This window comes from Callithrix jacchus, chromosome 9, assembly GCF_049354715.1.
Source record: "Callithrix jacchus isolate 240 chromosome 9, calJac240_pri, whole genome shotgun sequence".
NCBI classification, from domain to species: domain Eukaryota; kingdom Metazoa; phylum Chordata; class Mammalia; order Primates; family Cebidae; genus Callithrix; species Callithrix jacchus.
In genome coordinates this window covers 82,720,511-82,743,794 of record NC_133510.1, presented here as the reverse complement: position 1 = coordinate 82,743,794, position 23,284 = coordinate 82,720,511, and the positions used below count along the sequence as shown (strand labels likewise).

The 23,284-nt window shown below is 35.8% G+C and overlaps 1 protein-coding gene across 1 annotated transcript in view; it reads right to left on the bottom strand.

The window, feature by feature from the left end:
- LOC144577638 (uncharacterized) overlaps positions 1–23,284 on the bottom strand; it is a 191,514-nt gene that overhangs the window by 81,866 nt on the left and 86,364 nt on the right. The window contains exons 4-9 of the mRNA XM_078336978.1: positions 19,910–20,024; positions 13,252–13,719; positions 11,391–11,584; positions 5,341–5,457; positions 4,309–4,397; positions 1,473–1,567 (exon numbers count right to left, since the gene is read on the bottom strand). Coding sequence (XP_078193104.1) covers positions 19,948–20,024 — 77 coding nt within the window. The 3' untranslated portion in view covers positions 1,473–1,567; positions 4,309–4,397; positions 5,341–5,457; ... (1 more) ...; positions 13,252–13,719; positions 19,910–19,947. The remainder of the gene's footprint in view (positions 1–1,472; positions 1,568–4,308; positions 4,398–5,340; positions 5,458–11,390; positions 11,585–13,251; positions 13,720–19,909; positions 20,025–23,284) is intronic.

Sequence of the window (23,284 nt, the reverse complement as noted above, 5' to 3'; positions counted from 1 at the left end):
TCTGACTAGATTAAAGAGGCTTAATATGTATTCTATAGAGGGATTTTGAGCAAGGAAGTAGAAAAATTAATAGTTAGAGAAATTTAATCTGAGACCAGTTCAATGGAATCCATTAGTCTAAGGAGTTCAGAAACACAGTGGTAGGATTCAGTCGTAACTACCTCCTCGTGTGGAGGTTTTTACAACCAGTCCATTTGTAGTAAAGGGCAATGTACTGCCTGCCACATACTCAAATAAAAGAAAAATCAATATTTTAGATGATTGTTTTTCTGTACAGTAATAATGAAAAGCAGAAAGTAGTGCTGCTTGTCAGACTCTGTTTGTCCTTCATATTTTCAATATGAGGTCAAATGACAGAATCTTGAGTCATCCACTGGCCTGGTTGATGACCGGTTCTTCTATCTAATGGCTAATTTTGGCATTTAGAAAAAGGCTAAAAATATGCCTGTGATCATAGGCAGAATGCAGTTATTTTAAAAAAAGAGACTTTGGGGCCAGTTACACAAAATTATAATGAAACCATGGTCATAACAAGCAATAGCTGTAAGGGTTAAATCATAAATTAAGAATATTTTAACATCAAGTTCTGACGTTAGTATGGCACTATATAGGGAAGTCTAAGTCCCCAACTGACCTATTTTTGTTAAACATAAATAAACATATTCAGGCCCTTATCTCTCCAACTTCTCTTTGGCATTTTCATTTGCCAAATATTTACTGGGCACCTGCTATATATCAGGCACTGTGCTAAGTCCAGAGGATTCAGCAGAGAACAGAGTAAATGCAGCACCCGCCATCTCGAGGTTTACATTCCTGCCTGAAGTCTGCAATATGGCAAACTTCTCCTAGGCTTCCAGGACACCACTCTGGAGTTTCTCCCCTGCCTCCCTCATCACTCTGTCTCCTTCAGTGGCTCCTTTCCTTTTGCTTTTTTTTTAAACATTGGTTGCCCCAATTCTCAGCACTCTTCTCTTCTCTCTCAGTATTCTCCCAGAGAAGTTCTCCATTTACTCCCATTTTAAAATTTCATTTATATAGTAAAATTACATTTAGATCTAGATAGATATATATATATTACTATGTGTCAAGATCTGTTATAACCACATTACAAATATGAACTCATTTAATCCTTGTAACAGTCATTTGAGATGGATATTCCTATTTTAGCTGTTTTCAGATGAGAGCACTGAGTCACAAATTAGTTAATAAAGTGGCAGAACTAGAGTTTAAACCAAGACAGACCATTACATAGACTAGTATGCTATGCATACTCCTGTATCTTCAACCTATCACCTATGTGTGGATGCCTCCCCAATGCAGATCATTAAATTGTAATTTTCTATATTCAGTCTCATATTTTCTAATAGCTGCTAGACATCAATAACTGAACTTTCTACACATAACTTAGAAACAATGTGCTTTCTAATCTGAATGGTCATGTCTTCCCAAAATTCTTGTGTTGAAATCCTTACCTCAAGGTAATGGTATTCGAAAGAGAGGCCTTCTGCTCAAAACTGCTGCAGATTTCCAGCTCCTACTGTTGGTGCTGGCAAATGGCCCTTCTTGCCTTGATTCACAGGGATGAGAAAGGGGATGTCATTAATCTTTTGTTAGCTAATACTGATTAATTAATCAAAAAAAAGTGAGACCTTCCAGAAGGTGACTAAGTCATGAGAGTGAGTCCTTATTAATGGGAATTGTGCCCTTATAGAAGAGACCCCAGAGAGCTGCCTTGCCCTTCTACATAACTGTGGGAACCAGTATTTTCCAAATGACCAGTGCATTTTGTTACAAAATCATACTTGGGTAAATGCTTCATTCAAAACTAAATATAGACCAATGGATTTTAATGCATTATAATAACAAATATGTTTTCAGATTCTACATTGCAACTAAGCATTATGAAACTGCCACTACTGTATTTTGATTTATTAGCAAAGAATATCAGATACTCTAACCTTGGAGTTCCTCAGCTATCACACAAACCCACTGCATGCAACCACCTGGGCCCCTTAGTGTCCCCCTCAATGGGACAAGGAGAACAAAGGTAACCAGTGCAAACATGAAGCTCATACTGATTGCCGCACCATAAGTAATGACTCAGGAATTCTGTGTCTAATGCCAGCAACATAAAACTGTAGAAGGCTAATTTCTTAGCTTATAAATGAGGTAAAAATCTCAGACTGTACACAGTTCTTGACAGATAATTAATGATAAGAAATTGTTTAACTAAATGAAGTGGCCGTTTGAGGCAATCCTGGGAAATAGACTAGAATGTTTAGGATAGAGATGACATAAGAAGTACTATTATCTACAGGTGATAGGCAGCTACCGAAGGTGTTTTAGTACACCATAGCAAAAGTGTTAACTTAATAAAATTAATGAGAGTGATATGCTAACTGCCAATGCAGAGCTAGACAGAGCATTTACAGTGAAGAAGGCATTGTGATAAGGCTTCTATTTAATCTCTGTTACAATTGAATAATATAATTACAATAATTATTAACATTTATATATAGTACTTGTTATGTGAACAGCTTTAAATACATTAACTCACTAAACAAGTATACAATTTTATAAGGTAAATACTATTATTGCCTATTTTAGTTCCAGTAGCTATAACAGAGTGCCACAGTCTGGCTGGCTTTAACATCAAACATTCATTGCTGACAGTTCTGGAGACTGAGAAGTCCAAGGTGAAGGCATCAGCCAACTCAATGTCTAATGAGGACACCCTTCTTGGTTTGCAGACAGTCATGTTCTCCTTGTATCCTCATGTGGCCTAAAGAGTGAGCTTTAGTCTCTTTCTCTTATAAGGATACTAATCCTATTATTGGGGCACCACTCTCATGACCTCATCTAAACCTAATTAACTCCCAAAGGCCCCACCTCTAATACCATCCCACTGGGGGTTAGGATTTTAAAATATGAAATTTGGTAAAACATATACATGTAGTCCACAATATCATCATTTTACAAATAAGAGAACCAAGGAATCTAAAGATAAGTCTCTTGTTCAAGTTCACAACAAACTAAAAACAAGTAAATGGAAGAAATAGGACTTGACTCTAGGAAGTCTTTCTCCCAAAGACTATGTTCTCAACCATTATCCTATAATGCATTACTCTTAGGTAAGGCATATGTATTCATTATACCCATTTTATACCTATGCAAAGAAGTATAGAAAAATTAGGTCATTTACCCTAAGTCATAAATCCAGTAAGTGTTAAAACTAGGACTATACTGCTAAATATAAAAAAGGAGAAGATTATATAGGCAATTATATAAATTCAATTAGTATGCTTATTTTCATTCTTTTCAACTATTCCTTTCGTGGTCTGAGGTAAAGGGATTCCTTTGGAGATTGTTACATGAGCAGTGTGACTCAGACTCCATGGGACTTGCGGTCATAATCCTGATGACCGAAATAGGAAAATGAGGTAAGCAATGCCTTATAGGATGGAACCACTTAACTTCAAACTGTGACTGAGAACGACAGGAACCCAACTCAAAACTCAACGTCAGCAACAGCTGGAACCATGGCCTCACTTTCTCTCTCTCTCTCTCCCCAGCCCCTCCCCTGCCATCTCTGCATTGATATCCTTCTTACAGATTTGTTCATAAAGCTGAAACTATGTCTATCATTATCCTAGACTCACATCTTATTAGCTTCACTACCAACAGGAGGAAAAAAAAATCTTTCCCTGATTCCAGCTCCACAATACCCAGGAAAGGATGCTGTTTGGCTTGACTTGAGTCATTCCCTCATTTTATGACCAATCCCTGTGCGCAGTAAGGTAATCCACTAGTATAAGTCAGGTATCTTCTCTACCCCTGGATGGGGACAAGCCTGAGGAGTGTATAAAGAACAATTCAGGAAACAATGATTGATAGTATTTGTAATTGGAGAAAAGCTGCTCCCCCTGCCCCCAAAACAAGCAGACAGAGAAGGGGGACAGTGATCTCAGGCAAACAGAAGGAACAGAGCTTCATGATATCTGAACAGAGACTCTTTCTATTTGGCTTTGGCATCCTTTACATTGGAAGCGCATTTTGGAATTGAGCACATAATTCAGTTCAGTACAAGGCTGGGTTTCTTTGCTTTACTTGCTGATATCTTGAGTTCCCTCACTGAGTAACTCAATCAGACAATAATTTCCTTGGGGATGAGGACTGAATTCATACATTTTCTAGGTATTTTTGTACACTTAGTAAATTCCCATTGAAAAAAGTCCAGCCAACTTTCCTAGCTATGCTATAAACATAAAAATGTTTGGTTTATGGCAGCAGTACTTCTAGGGAGCCTACCATTGTTTGGAATTCTTCCCCTGTGGCTCACAGTTGCTCCCAAGGAGATGGTCCCCATACCGTTTTGTCTTCATAATACTAACAGCTCACTGTTGAATCAAACAGGGCCAGCGTCAGCCAGAAAAAAAAAAAAAGATAGATGTGAGAGCAATAGTCTCCTACAAGCTGAGCCTGAGTCTTGGGGATGTATTATACTAATGGTGGACATTTAATTCAGCTACACTGAGCTGTCAAGAATCACGGGCAAATGTGTGTTCCCATGATATAGAAATGATTTTCTGCATTGAGCTGAATTAAATGTCCATTGAGTTCTGACTTTGTAATGGTACTTAATACATTCCAGATTTTTTTTCTCGCTCTGTCGCCAGGCTGGAGTGCAGTGGTACGATCTCAACTCACTTCAACCTCTGTGAAGGGGTTCAAGCAATTCTGCCTCAGCCTCCCAAGTAACTGGGACTATAGGTGACGGTCACCATGCCCAGCTAATTTTTGGTTTTTTAGTAGAGATGGGGTTTAACCATGTTGGCCAGGATGGTTTCAATCTCTTGACCTCGTGATCTGCCTGACCCAGCCTCCCAAAGTGCTGGGATTACAGGCATGCACCACCGCACACAGCCTTCAGATTTTTTAGTATTTATGTTATATTCTTACCATGGCCATATTTTATACTTAAAATAATGTCTACTATTTTTTAACTACTTGGTTAGGTGTTTCTATATGTCTTAGCTAATTCAACAAAATTAAAGTTAGCATTTACACACACACACACACACACACACACACACACACACACACACCCCATTAATGATTAAAGAAGATGAGGTCTAGAGAGACTAAGGGTTATACCTAAACTCATGATCCTTCTATGTTGTGAAGCCAGAGTTTCTGACCAGGTCTGTCTGACTTCCAAAGCTGTCTTATGGCACTATTTGGCTAGAAAAATCACATCCTAATTGCATTTCTAACTATTGTTTAGTTAATATTTCCTTTGCAAGACATTGGTGCACATTCAGTCCAAGCAGAAATACTCACCTCCTATCATAGTGACACTTTCTCCTCCACACATCCAGCATGGAATTTCCAAACATTCAAAATCATCTTCACATTAAGCCACTTGTTTAGAGAAGTCCGCATCCTGAACACTTCGAGCTGTCAAGAACCAGGGGCAAGTGTGTGTTCCCATGATATAGAAATGATTTTCTAAAATTATCTTCAGGAACAAAATCATAACGAAGAGTTTAAATGGTGAGGGGAGAAACTATTTTTTGTTTCACTTTCTGAAAAGATTTTCCTCAAATGTTCTAAAAATCTCATTTGGGATAGAAATCAAACAGAACCAGACTCAGCCAGAAAAAAAAATAGATAGATGTGAGAGTCACAGTCTCCTGCAAGCTGGGCCTTGGGGATGTCAGCTATGTGTCAACATCTCTCCTCTGGTAGCGATGTCAGTACCATCACCAAGAAAGGCAAAAGAAAAAAATCTTCACTCAGCAGCATGAGCCCAGAAGAGACAACCAAAGAGAATGAAAAAATCTTCACTCAGCAGCATGAGCCCAGAAGATACAACCAAAGAGAATGGCAAAACAGTGTCAGTAAGCAGAATAACTGTGGGTAAGAAGGGAGTAGTGTGGTCTAAACACAAGGTTCTGTTTCTATTCCATTATAATGACTATGGAATCCTGTGAGATAAAACACATTTGTTAAAAAGGGAAGATGTGTTCCCTTTCTTAAGTTGAGTAAACATGGTCTGCATTCAAGATCATATCACGGAGAGAAATGATTCTTCCTTCCCAGATTTTCTTCTGGGACCAAGGAGCCAAAGGAATGTGAACAGTACATTTTTCAGTTTTTGTTTGTTTCTTTTCTGAAAGAAGTTAGCATGTATCAGGTAACGTCACTAACATACCTTGATACTCCTGAGGAAGAGGAGATAGAAACAAAAGTGAAGAAAATAAATTTAAATTGGCATGCTGTTCACTTTCCCAGCTGGCTGAAAGAGCATTTTTCCTAATGAATTGGAAACAATTCACAGCCTATCTGTAAATGGAAGGAAGGCCCTGGGATAGCTTAACAAGATGTACAAAAATTAATATATACATAATGATTTTCATATTTTTGCTTCTTATATATTTTCATTTATCTGAATATTCAACTCCGAAGAATAACAGGCGGTCTGCATGCTATGTAAAAACATAGATAGATAGATAGATAGATAGATAGATAGATAGATAGATAGATAGAGAGACAGATGACAGATTAGACATAAAACCTTAAGAATTTTAGGTTTTTTGGAGGGAGAGAATTTATTTATTTTATATGTGTTTTGGGGTTTGGGTATATGTGTGTGTGTACTTGTAAGCCATTTTTTAAAAAAACATTTTCATGTATCCACACATTAGGAAATATAATGAAAAAAATCTGACAAAAATTCCAAGTAATAAATGTAACAGAATTTGCAAAATGTATATGAAGATTTTTTTAAAGATTTATTTTTATTTGTATAAATGTATGGGGTGAACATGTAATTTTGTTACATTGATATACTGTACAGTGGTGAAGTCAGGGCTTTTAGCATATCCATCAGTGGAGTAACATACATTTTACCCATTTCTGATCATCCACTCCACTCTCACCCCACCCAAGAGAGCCCAACATCTAACATTCCACACTCTACTTGCATGTGTAGACATTATTTAGCTCCCACTTATAAGTGAGAACATGTAGTATTTATCTTTCTGTTGAAGACATTTTTTAAAACACAGAGAAAGGGAACCAAAGAAGACTTAGACAAGTGGAAAGGTATACCATGTTCTTGGATAAGAAGGCACAGTATAATAAAAATGCCAATTTTCTCTACCATAATTTATACAATTAACATATTATTAAAATAACTATAGGATTTTTTTCAACTGAGCAAGTGTTCAAAGTTTTTATATAAATTGAACATACAAAACAGGAGAATTCTGGAAAAGAGGTATAAAGTGGAGGAACTAGACTTACTAGGTATTTAAAATATATAATAAAGCTATAATAATTAAAACAATCTGTACCTACACTTGACTAAACAGAGAAATCAATGGAACACTATGGTAGCTGAGAATTAGATGTAAATACCTAACAGTATTTAGTATATAATAAAATTGCATTGGAAATTGTGAGGAGAAAATGGATTTATAAATGATGTTGGGAAACTGGGCAGTCATCTAAAGAACAAGTTTATTCTATATGTAGCACCTCTGCACTTAATGAATTTTGATGGATTAATTATAAAAATGTGAGAAATAAAATTAAAAAGTTACAGAAGAAACCATTATGGGTTTCTTAAAAATGTAATCTGACAGTGTAAGATACTTTGTACATATGATTCAAAATATGAAAGCATAATAGAACAGGTAAACACAACCATAAGAAACTAAAAATGGCAGGAGCAGTGGCTCACACCTGTAATCCTGGCACTTTGGGAAGCTAAGGCAGGCAGATTGCTTGAGCCCAGGAGTTCAAGACCATCCTGGGCAACATAGGGAAGCCCTGTCTCTACAAAAAAATACAAAAAATTACCTGGATGTGGTGGCACATGCCTGTAGTGCCGACTACCCAGAAGCTGGGGTAGGAGGATCACCTCAGCCCGAGAGTTTGAGGTATCACAAAAGGGATATATTAAGGACTCAAATAAATAAATAGTAAAGCCATCCACCAAATAGAAAAAAAAAAAAAAAAGCAGCAAAGAGTACAAATAGATAGTTTATAGAAAATGAAATTAAAATGAGAAATGCAAAGAAATTTCACATTAAAATATCATTTTTCAACTATCAGCAAGATAAAGATCTAAAACTTTTATTGCATACTCTGTTGGCAAGTCTATTGGGAATGGGCACTCTCACTCATGCTGACAGGAATAGGTATTGGTAAAACGCTCTTGGAGTGTGATTTAGCAATGTATACCAAAACTATAAATATGCATACTTTCTACCTAGCAAAGGTTATCCTACAGATTTACCCAGCGTATGTGTGAAATATGAAAGCACAAGGTTATACATTACAGCTTTATTAAATTGTAAATATTGGACACAGCTTAATATCCTTGCATAGGAGTTGATAAAATCAAATTTGGTACATTCATTTCAATGTGCTTACTCCATACAACTCCAAACACTAAAGAAAAGGACAAAACAAATCCAAAGCATATACATAGTGATCCTAAATCCCAGTCTCCAGGGCAGTCTGGGTTTATGCTTGTTTTCCTGGAGTTCCATCCAGTTGACATTGCCTTGTACTCTCCAAAGTGATCTATTAGAACTTTGAACTTTGGAACCAGGATAGGCTCAGGTTTGAAACTAGCTCTGCCATTTTCATTGTGTACCTTGAGCAAGATACCTAAACTTTGTCTCCATTAATTCTTCATATGTAAAATAAGCAGCACTAGCTACCAGTTGACATCGTGTTATGAGGATTAACGGCAGTTACCTAGTGTTTAGCCCATAATAAATGCCCAGTAAATACTTGCTACTTGCAAGCATCATAATTATTTCTCTGAATTTAAACAAGTAGTACTTATATATCTATTCAAGTTATCTTCTCCACCTGATTTGGCTTGATTCTTCTCTATGTAAATGAGATTAAACATAATTCATTATTGTTAAAATACTGAATGTTTTTCAAAATGTATTTCCAAAAAACAGTGACTGGGTGATATTTCTCATAGCAAGAGTATAAACTAACTCCCCTTGAGGGAGTGACATAGCCATCTCTTTGTTTAGGTGATTTCTAGACTTCCTATTTAGGCAAGGCTCTGATCTAGAAGACATAACTTTTTATAATCCAGCTCTGATGAAACAGCATGAGTGATGGAGCTATAAACAGACTCCCTCCACCTCCCCCACAAACCATGTTTCTGTAGGATGAGGGCCCAGTCAGTGGGAATTCACTTGTAAAAGACTTGGAAAACTTTCTTTAGCACACAGCTGAGCACCAAAACTTTTCAGCTATACGCCATCTCTCTTAAAATTATGTTCTAAACCAAGAGAAAAGTCTTGCTAAGTTATTTATGTTTAGAGCCATTTGATTTCTCATTTTAAAGTACAAACATTACAAGTAACTTAAATAGCAGGCACAGTCTAAAGATTTATAAGGAAGAAAAAGTTGATGAATTGCTGATATACTTACTCAAGTGAATATTAGGAATTTTAATGTCAGATGTTCTAAAGAGAAAAACATGTTTGAGAACTAAAGAGATTAGCTGAGAACTGAACTCTAAGGCAGGTATTTTTAGGAATCTTTGGTAGTGTTTTAATGTCAGTTAGCTTAAGAAACAAAGTAAAGTATTTGTGTCTCATAGTTGCTAGGCAACATATTGGATTTGATTTGGTTTCCAGTCATTTCAAAAAATAGTGCCATGATTATCATAGCAATAAAACAGTATTATCCTTTTCTCAATTCAATATTAAAATACCTAAGAACAGTTGGCTTTGATGGGGTCATTATTACTTAACTTTTATTTTTTCATTGTTTCCATATCCTTATTCCAGAATCCTGGAACCATGCACTGTACTCTTAAAAGAATAATTTATGTCTTAATTGTGCATTATACTGTTTTACTATTTTAGATTAGATATTTACAGAAAATTCAAGATACTGAATTTTGGAGCCTTTTTTCTGAGTTTCTCCACAGTTTGATCATCATATTCCTGAATCATCAACATATTTTCTTTTTAAGAAGGCAAGGGAGTAGTATGTACCTGGGAGAGATTTTCACTTCAAATAGTCACAATATTGCTATTGAAAGTGGTAAGCTTCAGATATTTTTTAAAAATTTACACAAAGGCTAACTCCCCAATCAAGCCAGAAAGATTAAGTATTATTAGTATTTATGCATTTCTGTGAATTTTTAACATAGACAATATTTTTGTTTTCTTATAAAGTTAACATATACTTTTTAATTTTTTTAAGTCAGGTACTACAAAGCAGTATAAAATAAAAAGTAACATCCCTCTTCCTACTCCTTCTTCAAGTTACTTCAATCGTATGCTCCAGAAATAATCGTCACTAACACTTTCTTACGACTCTACATATTTTTAAATTCTGCTTGGAAACATGTACTAGACTTTGACACAACTCATTTATTGTTAGAGCTCAAGTGCATTCTTTGTCACCACCCAACCAAGAGTAAAACAGAAAAAACAATTTTTTTTCAGGAAAAAAAAAGGAATCCCTGGACCCAAACATTTCCCTTCCAACTCTTTTCTGGTAGTAGTAACTCTTTCTCCCCTGTCCATTTCTGGCCAACACAAATGCACAATCCAATGACACAGCTAACTGACCATATTGGACAGGAATTTCTGGATGGAAGTTTTTAAAAGGTTAATGTATCTGAAGCAATTTCCCAGTTCTTAGTTTAGTCTAAGTTTAATGTACCAAACAGTTACTATCTCTCTTTTATCTGTCATTTATTTCTATTAACTTTCTTTTTTTTATTGTTTACTCTCATTTTATTGTTTACTTTACATAAAAGTTTGAAGGGCTAGAATGATCTGGGCCTCTTGGAGGTATAGGAAGCCCACTCTAGGTACATGTACAAGCTAAAGCTGCACCAAAAAATTGTCACTAAGAGCCCTGTCTCTCTCTCTCTCTCACACACACACACACACACACACACACGCATGTGCACATGCACGTACGCGCACGTGCACACACACACACACACACACACACACACACCCCTTAAATCAGAAGGCTTTTCTGCTAGATCCTGTCCTTCTCCAGGATACAGTTTTCTGGATAGTCCAAACAATTTCCATCCTACAGCCCTAGGAGAAGCTACTGTTCGCATCCATTTTTGGTATCTGGAAGATTAGTTTCCTTCCTGTTTAGGCCTGGTTTCTATAACACGCATTCTGTTCTCTCTTGCCAGATTCTCCACCCCCATTACCCGTGCACACATGCACACACACACACACACACACACACACACGCAATCTTTGCAATAAGGATTTTTTCCGAACTGTTCCTTAGCAGCCACACTCTGAATTAAAGCTGTCCTAGGTATTTGGCTTATTGCTTGTCATCAATAATTTTAGGGTGCCTACCCAGCTCATGCCCTCCTCTCTGAGAGCTGTATCTTCACACTACAGTCCCAGCTGTTTGTATCACATGACCTCCTTCCTCCTTGGCTATGAGCTGACTGGATCACAGGTGGACATCTACTTCTTTTGCTGATCCCATCAGATCCACTCACTTGAGAACTTGAACTAAGAATCCCAGAACTGGAAGTCAGCAAAACCTAAAAAGATACTGACATGTTAGGAACTAGGGTGGCAATTTGGGTGTAATCATGCTGATGAAGAAGCAGAAAGAACCAGACTTCAGATGGAAGAAAGCAAATTAACAGACATTCAAAAGCAATTAGAAACATGAGACCATGTGAAAAGAAAAAGCAAAAAACAGAACAAGAACATAAAAGAGAACAAATGCTTAGTAATTACTAACAACTTTCCATTTTTCCATGAAGTACATTCACATTTTCTGACCCTAAATCCTTTTTAATAGTTGAGAGTTTTTTTAATAAACTCACCTTGGTTTAAGCTATCTTGATTGGACTTTAACATCTTACAACCAAAAAAAAATCCCTAACTAACATCTTTCTTACTCCCTTATCTTCTTCCTGTTTTTTTTTCCTTTTCCTCCCTGGATTTCCCTGCCCCAAAAGATAATCCCATCTGGATATTTTCTCTTAATCTCTGAATCATGCCCAGAAATTGTATGGCATATAATCAATAAATATTGATAAATTTTATAGCATCAGAACACAAATAATAGGTTCAATTGCATAATGTAATATACAAGCTTTCATTTTTTCAGTGCTAAATTTGAGGCACTACCCAGGGACTTTACAGTTATTGTCTCTTTTCTTATAGCAATCATCCAAAGTGAGAGCTATTTTTGGTCTGTTTTATAGAGGAGAAAATAGTCTGAGAACTATGTAGAATAATACTGCCTAAAGACACATAGCTAACAAGCAGAAGAGTCAGGGTTATAACCCCAGTTTATCTGGTTCACAAATAAATTCTCTAGTATTCAAAGTCCATATAGTTCAATATCAAGTCCATATATTTCAATATCATTCATTTTATAATACAATATAAACACTCTTAGAGAAGTCCAGTCTCCTAGTGCATCTCACTCACGCACACACATACAAAATGTGCAAGAAATGACAAAAATAAGAAGAATTCATCCTTTACACGTGCCTCTGGAGCCAAAGAGGCAATATGGCAACACAGCAACAAGAATTATGGAATGAATTAGTTCTGTGCAGTGAAGGAGACAATGGGCATCTCTTTGCTCTCACCTCTATGCCAAAACAGAGTATGAAACTTTCTCCCGCCTCATTAACATGTCAGAGAACTTGCAGAACAATGAGGCTGGGCAAGGAGAAATGCACCTCAGGTATCCCTAGAGGAAGGAACAACAGTAACAGGCATTTTACAGAGTCTGAAAGCTCCATAAGAGCAGGAACTCTGTACTGTAGCACCTGGCACATATGAGGAGCTCAATAAATATTGGTGAGTGAATAAATTCCAACTCTCTAAGTTTCAGCAACTGCACAAACTCTGACAATCCTAAATGGGAAGAGAGATGCAAAAATACAATTGATGCTGATTACAATTGAAAGTAAGTTCTAATGGAAATACTGATAATCCTCTGTGGGTGGAAAGGAGGTGGAGATATTCCTGACAATGCAAAGTAACCACTCAGACACAAACAGTAATGGAAGGTGATTAGCACAGAACATAGAGGAGAGTCAGTGAATGACAAAGAATTAGGGGAATACATTTAAAAAGAAAAGAAAAATCAATATTTTTTAAAATCTGAGAGCATGTACTGTTTATTAACTGACCAGATTTGAAAAATAATTACGGAAAACACCTTAGTTCATTCTAAACATGCCTGTTAATCTGGTCCTCCCTGTTGCCAGCATCTTCACCTTTTACAAAATGGGTGGTCTTTTTCTTCATTTCACCTTGTGGAGAGGATAATTTGAAGGGACACAGGAAGGTATTTGCTTCTTTGAAGCATTTTCCAACAGTATAGATCCCATGAATCAGATCGTCCATGCAAATGATTCCATATTTTTCAAGAGATCCAGCAATCAAAGTGTTATCTGTCAAAGCAATTTGTTCCTTATTGATTTTGCCATAACCACATTGGTAGAGTAGTTAACTTACTAATTTCAGGTCTGGGTACTCCCAGGCAATATATGAATCTACAATCCTCAACATGTTAACTGAAGCCTTTAGAGGTTCACAAAGGTTCCATTGAAGATTTGACGAAGGCGAAGAAGCTGCAACACCTTTTGGACCTTTGGGCTCACACTATTGATACCTCTGATCCTGATGACAAATGCCAAGTTGGATTCTGCAAGTACATAGAAATCATCAGCTTTTCTTGTCATCCAAGCCATTTGAATTTAAGTTCTGTACATCTGCCTATATTCCTTTTTCATAGATAAGCTTCCTCCTTGACTTTCAAAGCATCTTTTGGGCAAACTTCTTTCTCAGGTGCTTGATCTTCAGCTCTATAAAATTCCTTTGCTATTTCTTAAAGATTTCTGGCACAGTAGGAACCTTCTTTTTCTCTTTAACACTCTCCATGGTTCCAGCCAGAAAAGAGGCAAGAATCAATACATTTCACTTAATGACATCTCTATACAGATTTTGCCAATATTCTAGTAGAAAGGGTTGGAAATTAATCCTGTGAATACATAGAATATCACATAAGAATGATGATAATGATATAATAATATTACTGTAAGTAAATTTTATTGAGGATTTACTAAAATATTTAAAGTAAATTCACTCATTCAAACTTTGAATCCTGACAATAACCCTATTGGGTGGCTACTACAGATAAAGAAACAGATATTCAAAGAGGCAAAGCAATTTTCTTAAGGTGAAAAGATTAGTAAGTGATAAAACCAAGTTTCTAGTTTGAGCTACAGGACTTCAGGGTCCATGTTCACAATCACTGTACTCTATCAGTCTTAGTCTATATAAACTGTATATAATCTGTTCTTCAGTGTGATTTTGTCTGCTTTTAATCCATTATAATATTATTATAAAGATCTGAGTTTAAAATAATGAATCTCTTTCAGGTGTTGCTATGTATCCAATCTGGATCCAGTAGGTCCCACTTTACAGCTGTATGTCATGTTAGTAGCCAGAACTTCTGTCCATTCCTTACCTTTAACTACTAAAAACTTGTCTTTCATATATGACTGCAGCACCTGAATATAAACCAGAGGCAAGAATTTATTACATTTCAAGTTATTACCTTTAATGTGCCTTTAAAATTATTCTAGAACTGCTTCTGATCTCTACTGTCAATGATGACTATACTTCATTTTCAATTCATGCCTCTTTAAACCTTTCTAAGCTCATGATGTTTTTAAAAAATAGATACATAGATATGTAACAACCTGTCTAAGTTTTGGATCATTTTCTGTGCTTTGGCAACCAGACTTTTGGCTCATGGACTTGAGTTAGTAGTTAAGTTCCAATTCTATTCATTTGTCTAGTTTTGTTATAAACATGAACTTTATGTGTTTTAGAGAGCTTGAATTTTTGGAGGGAGGAGGTGGTTGTTTGGCTTAATTTTATTTTGCCATACTTCCTGTTCACGTATGACCCATTCTCCCATTTAGGCAACAGTTTAGGCAATTTAAGACAAAGAACAAAAATGTAAATAATTTTGACTTTTGAGTTTCTAAGACCTGAGATCTAGAACTTCAAAAGCAAACTTTAAAAAGGAGCTCAGGAAGTAATGTCAGCAAGATGGCAGAATAAGAGGTCCCCACTGATATCCCCCCACAGTAGCAATAATTAGACAGCCATTCATGTTCAAAAGTGCCTCTGTGGGAGCTGTGGAACCCAAGTAGGATACTGCAGGGTCCTGGTATAGCTAAAGACCAAGGAGGGCTATTTTGAGAATGCAGACTCATGCCAGTTAGGCTCACTGACCATGGTCCTAACGACAAACCCAGAAATAGCCCTATGCCCCTGTGGCCTCAGCCCTAGCCCTACTTGGACATACTCCTGCAACTGGCACCATCTGCCAAGGGAAAGAGGAAAAGCCATGTCTCTCCATATCCTCAGTAATAGGCCCATCAACTGTGTACTCAACTGCATATCCCAAAATGGCCCTGTGGCCCTTATCCAGCCATGACCTACCACCACTCCAGAATTATTCCTGCTCACATAGAGCCCAAGAAGGAGCCACATGAAGATCCCATGAGCCATGGACCTGACTGTAAATCCTGAAGCAGTTCTGTGACCTGGCTCCAGCCTTTCTCTCAGTTCTGCCCATCCAGGATCCCAGCAATGCTCATCCATGCCCTGGTAGGAGGTACAATTACCTCAGTACCAGCTGTGAACCCTGAAATAGTCCTGATACTCAGTTGCAGCCCCACTCTGCTATGGTCCTGGGGCAGTTCTGCCCAACCAGAGAACTGGCAGTAGACATGCCCATCTGACCCCCCAGTGGCAGTCCCAGTGACCTCAGTCTTGACTGCAGACCTTGTAGTAGCTCTGTAATCTGGCTCCAGTCCCACTTTACTACAGTCACACAAGCAGTCCTGCCCATCAAAACATCTGCACAAGGACCTAGGGAAAGTCACATACATCTACATCCCTGGTAACTGACTCATTGCCTACAGACTGAACTGAAGACCCAAAGTAGCCTCATAACCCATGTGACTCCAGCCCAGCTCAATGATGGTATCTGAGATAGTTCTATCCCTTGGATATTTGGCAAAAACCGCCCTGCTCACACATCTGGTAACAAGCCTACCAACAATAGACCCAACTGTAGACCCAGCTACAGCCATATTACTTGGGTCCAGCCACAATCAACAAAAAACGTAGAGGCGATACCATCAGTCTGAGGACCAAGGAGGAGAAAGTCTTTAATCACTGAAACCAATCTATAAAAACAGGAAGGGGTACTGGTTCCTTCAAATGCATAAAGATTAATGCAAGACTACATGAATCAATAAGAATCAGGAGAGTACACCACCACCAAATGACACTGATAAAACTTTAGCAATTGACACTGAGGAAATGGAAATCTACAAATTACCTTGAAAAAAACTCAAAATAATTGTCTTAAGGAAGCTCAGTGAGTTCCTCAAGAACACAGGTAGGCAACTAAACAATATCAGAAAAATAATACCTGAACAAAACAGTAAGTTCAACAAAGACATAAAACATGCATACAAAAAGAAGCAATAGAAATGTGAAGCTGAATTACACAATGATTGAATGAAAAATGCAATAGAATGCATCAATAATGGGTATTATTAAGCAGAAGAAAGAATCTATAAACTCAGGTCAGTTGAAATTATAAAGTCAAAGTAGATAAAAGGAAAAAATATGAAAAGAAATGACAAAAACCTATGGGATTTTGTGGGACATAATTGAGAGAACTATTATGCTCATTATAGGAGTATAAGGCAGAGAAGAGAGAGAGAAAAGGAGAGAAGTGGACATGCAGGTACACAAAGCTGAAAAGTTCCCAAATCGGTTCAACCACAAGAGGACTTCACCAAAACGCATTATAATCAAACTGTTAAAAATCAGACAAATAGAGAACTATGGAAGCCAGAAACAAAACAAAACAAAACTGAATCATCAATATTCAAGAGAATATCCACAAGACTGTCAGTAGATTTCTCAGCTAAAATTTTGAAGGCCAGAAGAAATTTGAACAATGTATTCAAATTGCTGAAAATAAAAATAAATGCCAGCCAAAATTACTTTACCTGTCCTTCAGAAATAAGGGAAAGTTAAAGACTTTTCAAGGAAGGTAAAAGCTGAGGGAGTTTATCATCATTAGATTTGCATTACAAAAAAATGCTAATGGAAGTTCCTCAAGCTGAAATGAAATGATACTAATTAGTAACATGAAAATTTATGAAAGCACAAAACTCACTGGTAAAGGTAAATGTATAGTTAAATTCAGAATACCCTTTTATACTGTAATGGTGATATGTAAATGACTTGTAACTCTAATATAATGCTTAAAAGACAAAAGTATTAAAAATGTAGCTATAATATTTTGTTAATTAATAGAAAACATTTAAAATATATAAATTGTGACATCAAAAACATAAAATGAGGGGAGAGAGCTACAGTGTAGAGTTTATGTTATGCAGTCAAAGTTAAATTGTTAGCTTAAAATAAACTTTTATAACATGTTTACATAAGCCTTGTGGTAACCACAAAGCATAAACCTATAGTAAATACACAAAAGATAAAAAGAAGGGAATCAAAACATGCCACTACAAAATAAAAAAATCACAAAGGAAGACAGCAAGAAAGGAAGAAAGAAACAAAGAAACTCCAAAACAGCCAGAAAATAGTTATAAAAATGTTTAAAAAATAAGAGTTTATGTATCAATAATTACTTTAAATATAAATTGATCAAATTCTCCAAACAAAAAATGAAGTGATTCGGTGGATTGGAAAAAAAAAATCTAATTAATTATATGCTGCCTACAAGAAACTCACTTTATCTTTAAGAATAAACACAGGTTGAAAAGGAAGGAATAAAAGAAGATACTTCATGCAAATGGCAAGCACAAAAGTACAGGGGTAGCTATTCTTATATCAGAGAAAATCAAAATTGTAAAAAGAGAAAAAGAAAGTCATTATATAACAATAAAAAGATCAATTCATCAAAGGATATAACAATTGTAAGTATATAAGCACCTGACTACAAAGCCTCTACATATAAAGCAAATATTAACAGATCTGAAGAGAGAAATAGACAGCAATACAGCAGTAATAAGGGACTTCAATATCCAACTTTCAACCATGAACAGATTATGCAGAGAGAAAACTAATAAGGAAACATTAGACTTAAACTACACTTGACACCAAATGGACCTAAGAGACATACACACAATATTCTACCTAACAACACCATAATACACATTCTTCTCAAGTACAAACCAAATATTCTTTAGGACAAATTCTATATTAGGTCATAAAACAAGTTTTAACACACTTAAAAAGACTGAAGTCATATCAAGTATCTTTTCTGAACACTACAGTATGAAACTATAATTCACTAACAGAAAGAAAGTTAGAAAGTCCACAAATAGAGGTTGAGAAACCTTTATCCAAAAATGCTTGGGACTAAAAGTATTTCAGATTTCAGGTTTTTTTCAGATTTGGGGATTTTTGCATTATACTTACCAACTCAACATCCCTAATCTGAAAACTGAACACAAAAGGAACCAATGAGTATTTCCTTTGATCTCATCCGTGATTTTGGGGCACTTCATATTTTGAGTTTTTGAATTAGGAATACTCTGCCTTTATGTGGAAGTTAAACAATGTGCTCTTGAACAACCAATGGGTCAAAGAAGAAATTAAAAGGTAAATAAAAATACTTTTATACAAATGAAAATGGAAACACAAAATATCAAAATATATGGAAGGCAGTAAAAGCAGTTCTAATAGGGACTTTTATGGTAATAATGTCCAACATTAAGAAAAAAGAAAGATCTCAAATAAATAACATCACAATATACTAAAAAAAGAAGTACTAAGTTAGCAAAAGGAAGTGAATAACAAAGTTCAGAACATAAATAAATGAAATAGAAACAAAAAAATAGAAAAGGTCAATAAAAGTAAGTTTTTTTTTAAAGATAAACAAAATCAAAATTTTCTAGACTGGCTATGATAAAAAAAGGTCAGAGACTCAAATACATAAAATCGGAAGTAAAGGAGGAGACATTACAATTGATACCATAGTAACACAGGAATACAAAGGATCACAAGAAAACACTATGAACAAAAATGCCAAAAAACTGGATAACCTAGAAGAAATGAATACATTTCTAGACACATACAACTGACCAAGACTGAATTATGAGGAAATAGAAAATCTGAACAGAAAAATAATTCATAAGAAAAATTGAATTACCAATAAAAAGTCTCCCATCAAAGAAAAGCTGGCTTCATAGTTTAATTCTATCAAATATTTAAAGAACTAGTAATGACCCTTTTCAAACTCTTCAAAAAAATCAAAGAAAAGGGCATTCTTTCAAACTCATTTTATAAGGCCAGCATTACCTGGATACTAAAGAGATCAGGTCACTACAGGAAAAGGAAATTACAGACCAATATCCCTGATGACCAAAGATGCAAAAATCCTCGACAAAATATTACCAAAGCAAATTCAACAGTGCAGTGAAATGACAATATACCATGACCAAGTTAAATTTATCCCTGGGATGCAAGAATGATCCAACACACACAAATCAATAGACTTGCCTTAATGAAACAAAGGATAAAAATCATATGACCATCTCAGTAGATGCATAAAAAGCATTTGACAAAATTCTTTCATGATAAAATCCCTCAATAAATTAAGTGTATACTATGGTGTGAATAATTATGTTTCCCCCAAATTTATTCATTGAAATCCTTACCCTCAAGGTGATGGTATTGGAGGAGGGGACTTTGGGAGGTAGTTAAATCACTAGGACAGAGACTTCATGAATGGAATTAGTGCCCTTGTAAAAGCCCAGAGAGATACTCACCTTTTCCACTATGTGAAGATATAGTAAGAAGGTGCCATCTATGAACCAGAAAGCAAATCTTCACCATATGCAAAATCTGCCAGTGCCTTTATCTTAAACTTTCCAACCTCCATTTCTGTCAAAAGTAAATGTTCATTGTTGATAAGTTACCCAGTTTGTGATATTTTGTGATAGCAGTTGTGAGCTGTGATAGCAGCTCAAAAAGACGAAGATAAAAATCAAAAGGACTAAGATAAGAGGAATGTATCACAAGATAACAAAGGCCATATATGAAAGTTCACAGTTCACAAAATGCTCAACAGTGAAAAACTAAATGCTGCCCTTTAATGTTAGGAACAAGACCAGAATACTCACTCTCACCACTTCCACTACATAGTACTGCAAGTCCTAACCAGAGCAATTGGGCAAGAAAAAGAAATGAAAGCCATCCAAATGAGAAAGGAAGAAGTAAAATGGTCTCTGTTTACAGGTGACATCCTGCAACTTTACTGAAATTCCTTAATAGCTCTAACAGAAAAACCTAAAGACTCCATCAGAAAACTGTTAGAACTAATAAATTCAGCAAAGTTGCAAGATACAAAATCAACATACAAAAATTAGTAGCATTTCTATACACTAACAACAAACTATCCAAAAAAGAAATTAAGAAAACAATCTCATTCACAATAACATCAAAAATAATAAAATGCTTAGGATAAATTAACCAAGGATATAAAAAATCTGTACATCCACAACTATAAAACATAAAAGAAATGTGAAAAGACACAAATAAATGGAAAGATATCCCATGTTCTTGAATTGGAAGAATTGACATCAAAATATCCATACAACCCAAAGCCATCTACAGATTCACTATAATTCCTATAAAAATAACAAGTGTTTTTCAAAGAAATTGAAAATATAATCCTACAATTTGTATAAAACTACAAAAGATTCTGACTAGCTAAAAAAAAAATTCAAGCAAGAAAACACAGCTGGAGGCACCATATTTCTAATTTCAAATTATTTTTTAAAGTTAAAATAATTATGACAGTACGATACCGTCACAAAAACAGTACTCGGCATCACCAATCATCAGGGAAATGCAAATCAAAACTACAATGAGACATCACCTCATACCCTGATGGTTATCATAAAAACAAAAGGTAAGTGGTAGGTGCAATGTGGACAAAGAAGAAAATGTGCACTATTGGTAAGAATATAAATTGTTACAGTCATTGTGGAAAAACAGAGAGGTCCTCAAAAAATTAAAAATAGAACTACCATATGATCCAGCCATCCCACTTCTGGGTATGTATTCAAAGGAAGTAAAATCCCATCTCAAAGAGGTATCTGCACTTTTGTGTTTGTTCATTGCAGTACTATTCACAATAGCCAAGATATGGAAACAACCTAAGTGTCTATCAATGAATGAACAGGAACAAAGAAAATGTTGCATCATATGTATTATATACACGCATATAATATATGGACTATTTTTCAGATTTTAAAAAGAAGAAAATTCTGTCATTTACAAAAACATGAGTGAACCTGGACAAAATTATCGACATTTTGCTAAGTAAAGTAAGCCAGACACAGACCAACAAATACAGCATGATTTCATTTATACATGGAATCTTAAAAAAAGTTGAACTCACAGAATCAGAGACTAGACAAAGCAGTCATAAAACAAATAGGTTCTGGAGACCTAATATACAGTGTAGTGGCTATAGTTAACAATAATGTATTATATACCTGAAATTTGCTAAGAGTATATAGATATTAAGGGTCCTCCACAGGGGGAATATGGTAACTATGTAAGGTAATACAGATATTAGTTAATTTGATTGTGGTAGTTTTTTATAACATTATATAATACAATTTTTATCTGGCAATCATACCTTATTAAAGCTGGGGCAGAGGAAAATAACAAGGTTTTAATAAATGCTACTAACAATATCTTTATGAGCTCATATTATTAGCTGGGCAGTGTTTATGGCTCTCACTGAAAATCATATCTGAGAATAGCAATGGCTGGGGGAAAGAGACTCAGAAAATGCAAGAAAAGGACTTGGACTCTGGGCCCCTAGAGGAGTCCAATGCCCTGACATTACCCACAATGAAGGAGAAATGGAAGGACAGTGAGAGAAACAGAGAATGAGGGTAGTGGAGTTCACTTTCTCAGATAATAATAATGAAAATAGGGTCTAAGCTTCTGGGGTTCAGTGAAGTGCAGGATCTGTGTAGTCCTATTGGCTACAGGGTACATATATGCATGGAGAAGGTAAGACAGCTCATAGAGATCCTATAGCCCCTAATGGCGAAGACTAGCAACAAAACATTTCTCCTTCTCCAAAGACCAAGAGACAGTTCAGCAGCAACCTCCAGGGATTGATAAACAAGAACCAGATAGATAATGTCCATCTCAGTACATTACTGGATGAACTGGTCAAAACAACCGAGGCCAGATGTAAAAACCTCAGATCTCCTTCATACCACACACTTGATAGTATGTGAAAGGTGCTTGATATTGGCCATAAGCTTGGAAAATGGATGGTGAAATCCTGAATCAACTAAGAGCACATTTCAGTCACTCAGTGTAATAGGTGCTCAAAATGGATATGAATTTCAATCATAGAAATGTGTTATACAAGTTTATGTTTCTTACATGTACATGTTTGTGAACTGATTCTGCTATAACTTAGCTCTTCAATTCCTGCCTTTGTGAACTGTGATTACTTTGGGAGATTGTTCCTTCCACTTAACTCCTGGATTTCACTGCTTGGCTGATGAGTCGTCTTGTTTTATTAAAGGACTACCCCACTGACTTCTAGATTTCTGATGTGTGGATTAGGAAGATGAATTTGGTGTGTGTGCTTGAATGTAATTCCAACTACAGGTAATTTTCTGGCTTTTTATAATCCAGTCTTCCCCTGACAGCCTTTACAAGGCCATCCTAATCCCCCTAGCCTGCTCCAAGCATACCCTACTTTCTAATTTCATCTTATGTACAGTAAGATGAGATCACTTTCTCCAGAATGCTGCCTGGATTGGGCTTCCTCCTGCCACACTTCCCCAAAAATAAATCTTAAAATAAGAAAAAGTCTTCATCTTACTAAAGGTTTTGACCTATGTAACCAAAGAAAACTTTAACATCTGTATATTTTCCTTTCTATACCTTTAAAATGCAAATAATGGCTACTCCTCCATGATGCCAAAATATACAAATATTTTTAATGTTTTGCAGTTAAATAAAAGCCAGTTTCTTCCTATTTTTTCGCCAGGATTCTTAATATTAAAACTGGTATAGGATAGGTAGACATTTTTCAATACCACATTATCGGAAAGACTCACATATTTAAGATCAAAAGTACTGATTGGTTTCTCTTAGAATTG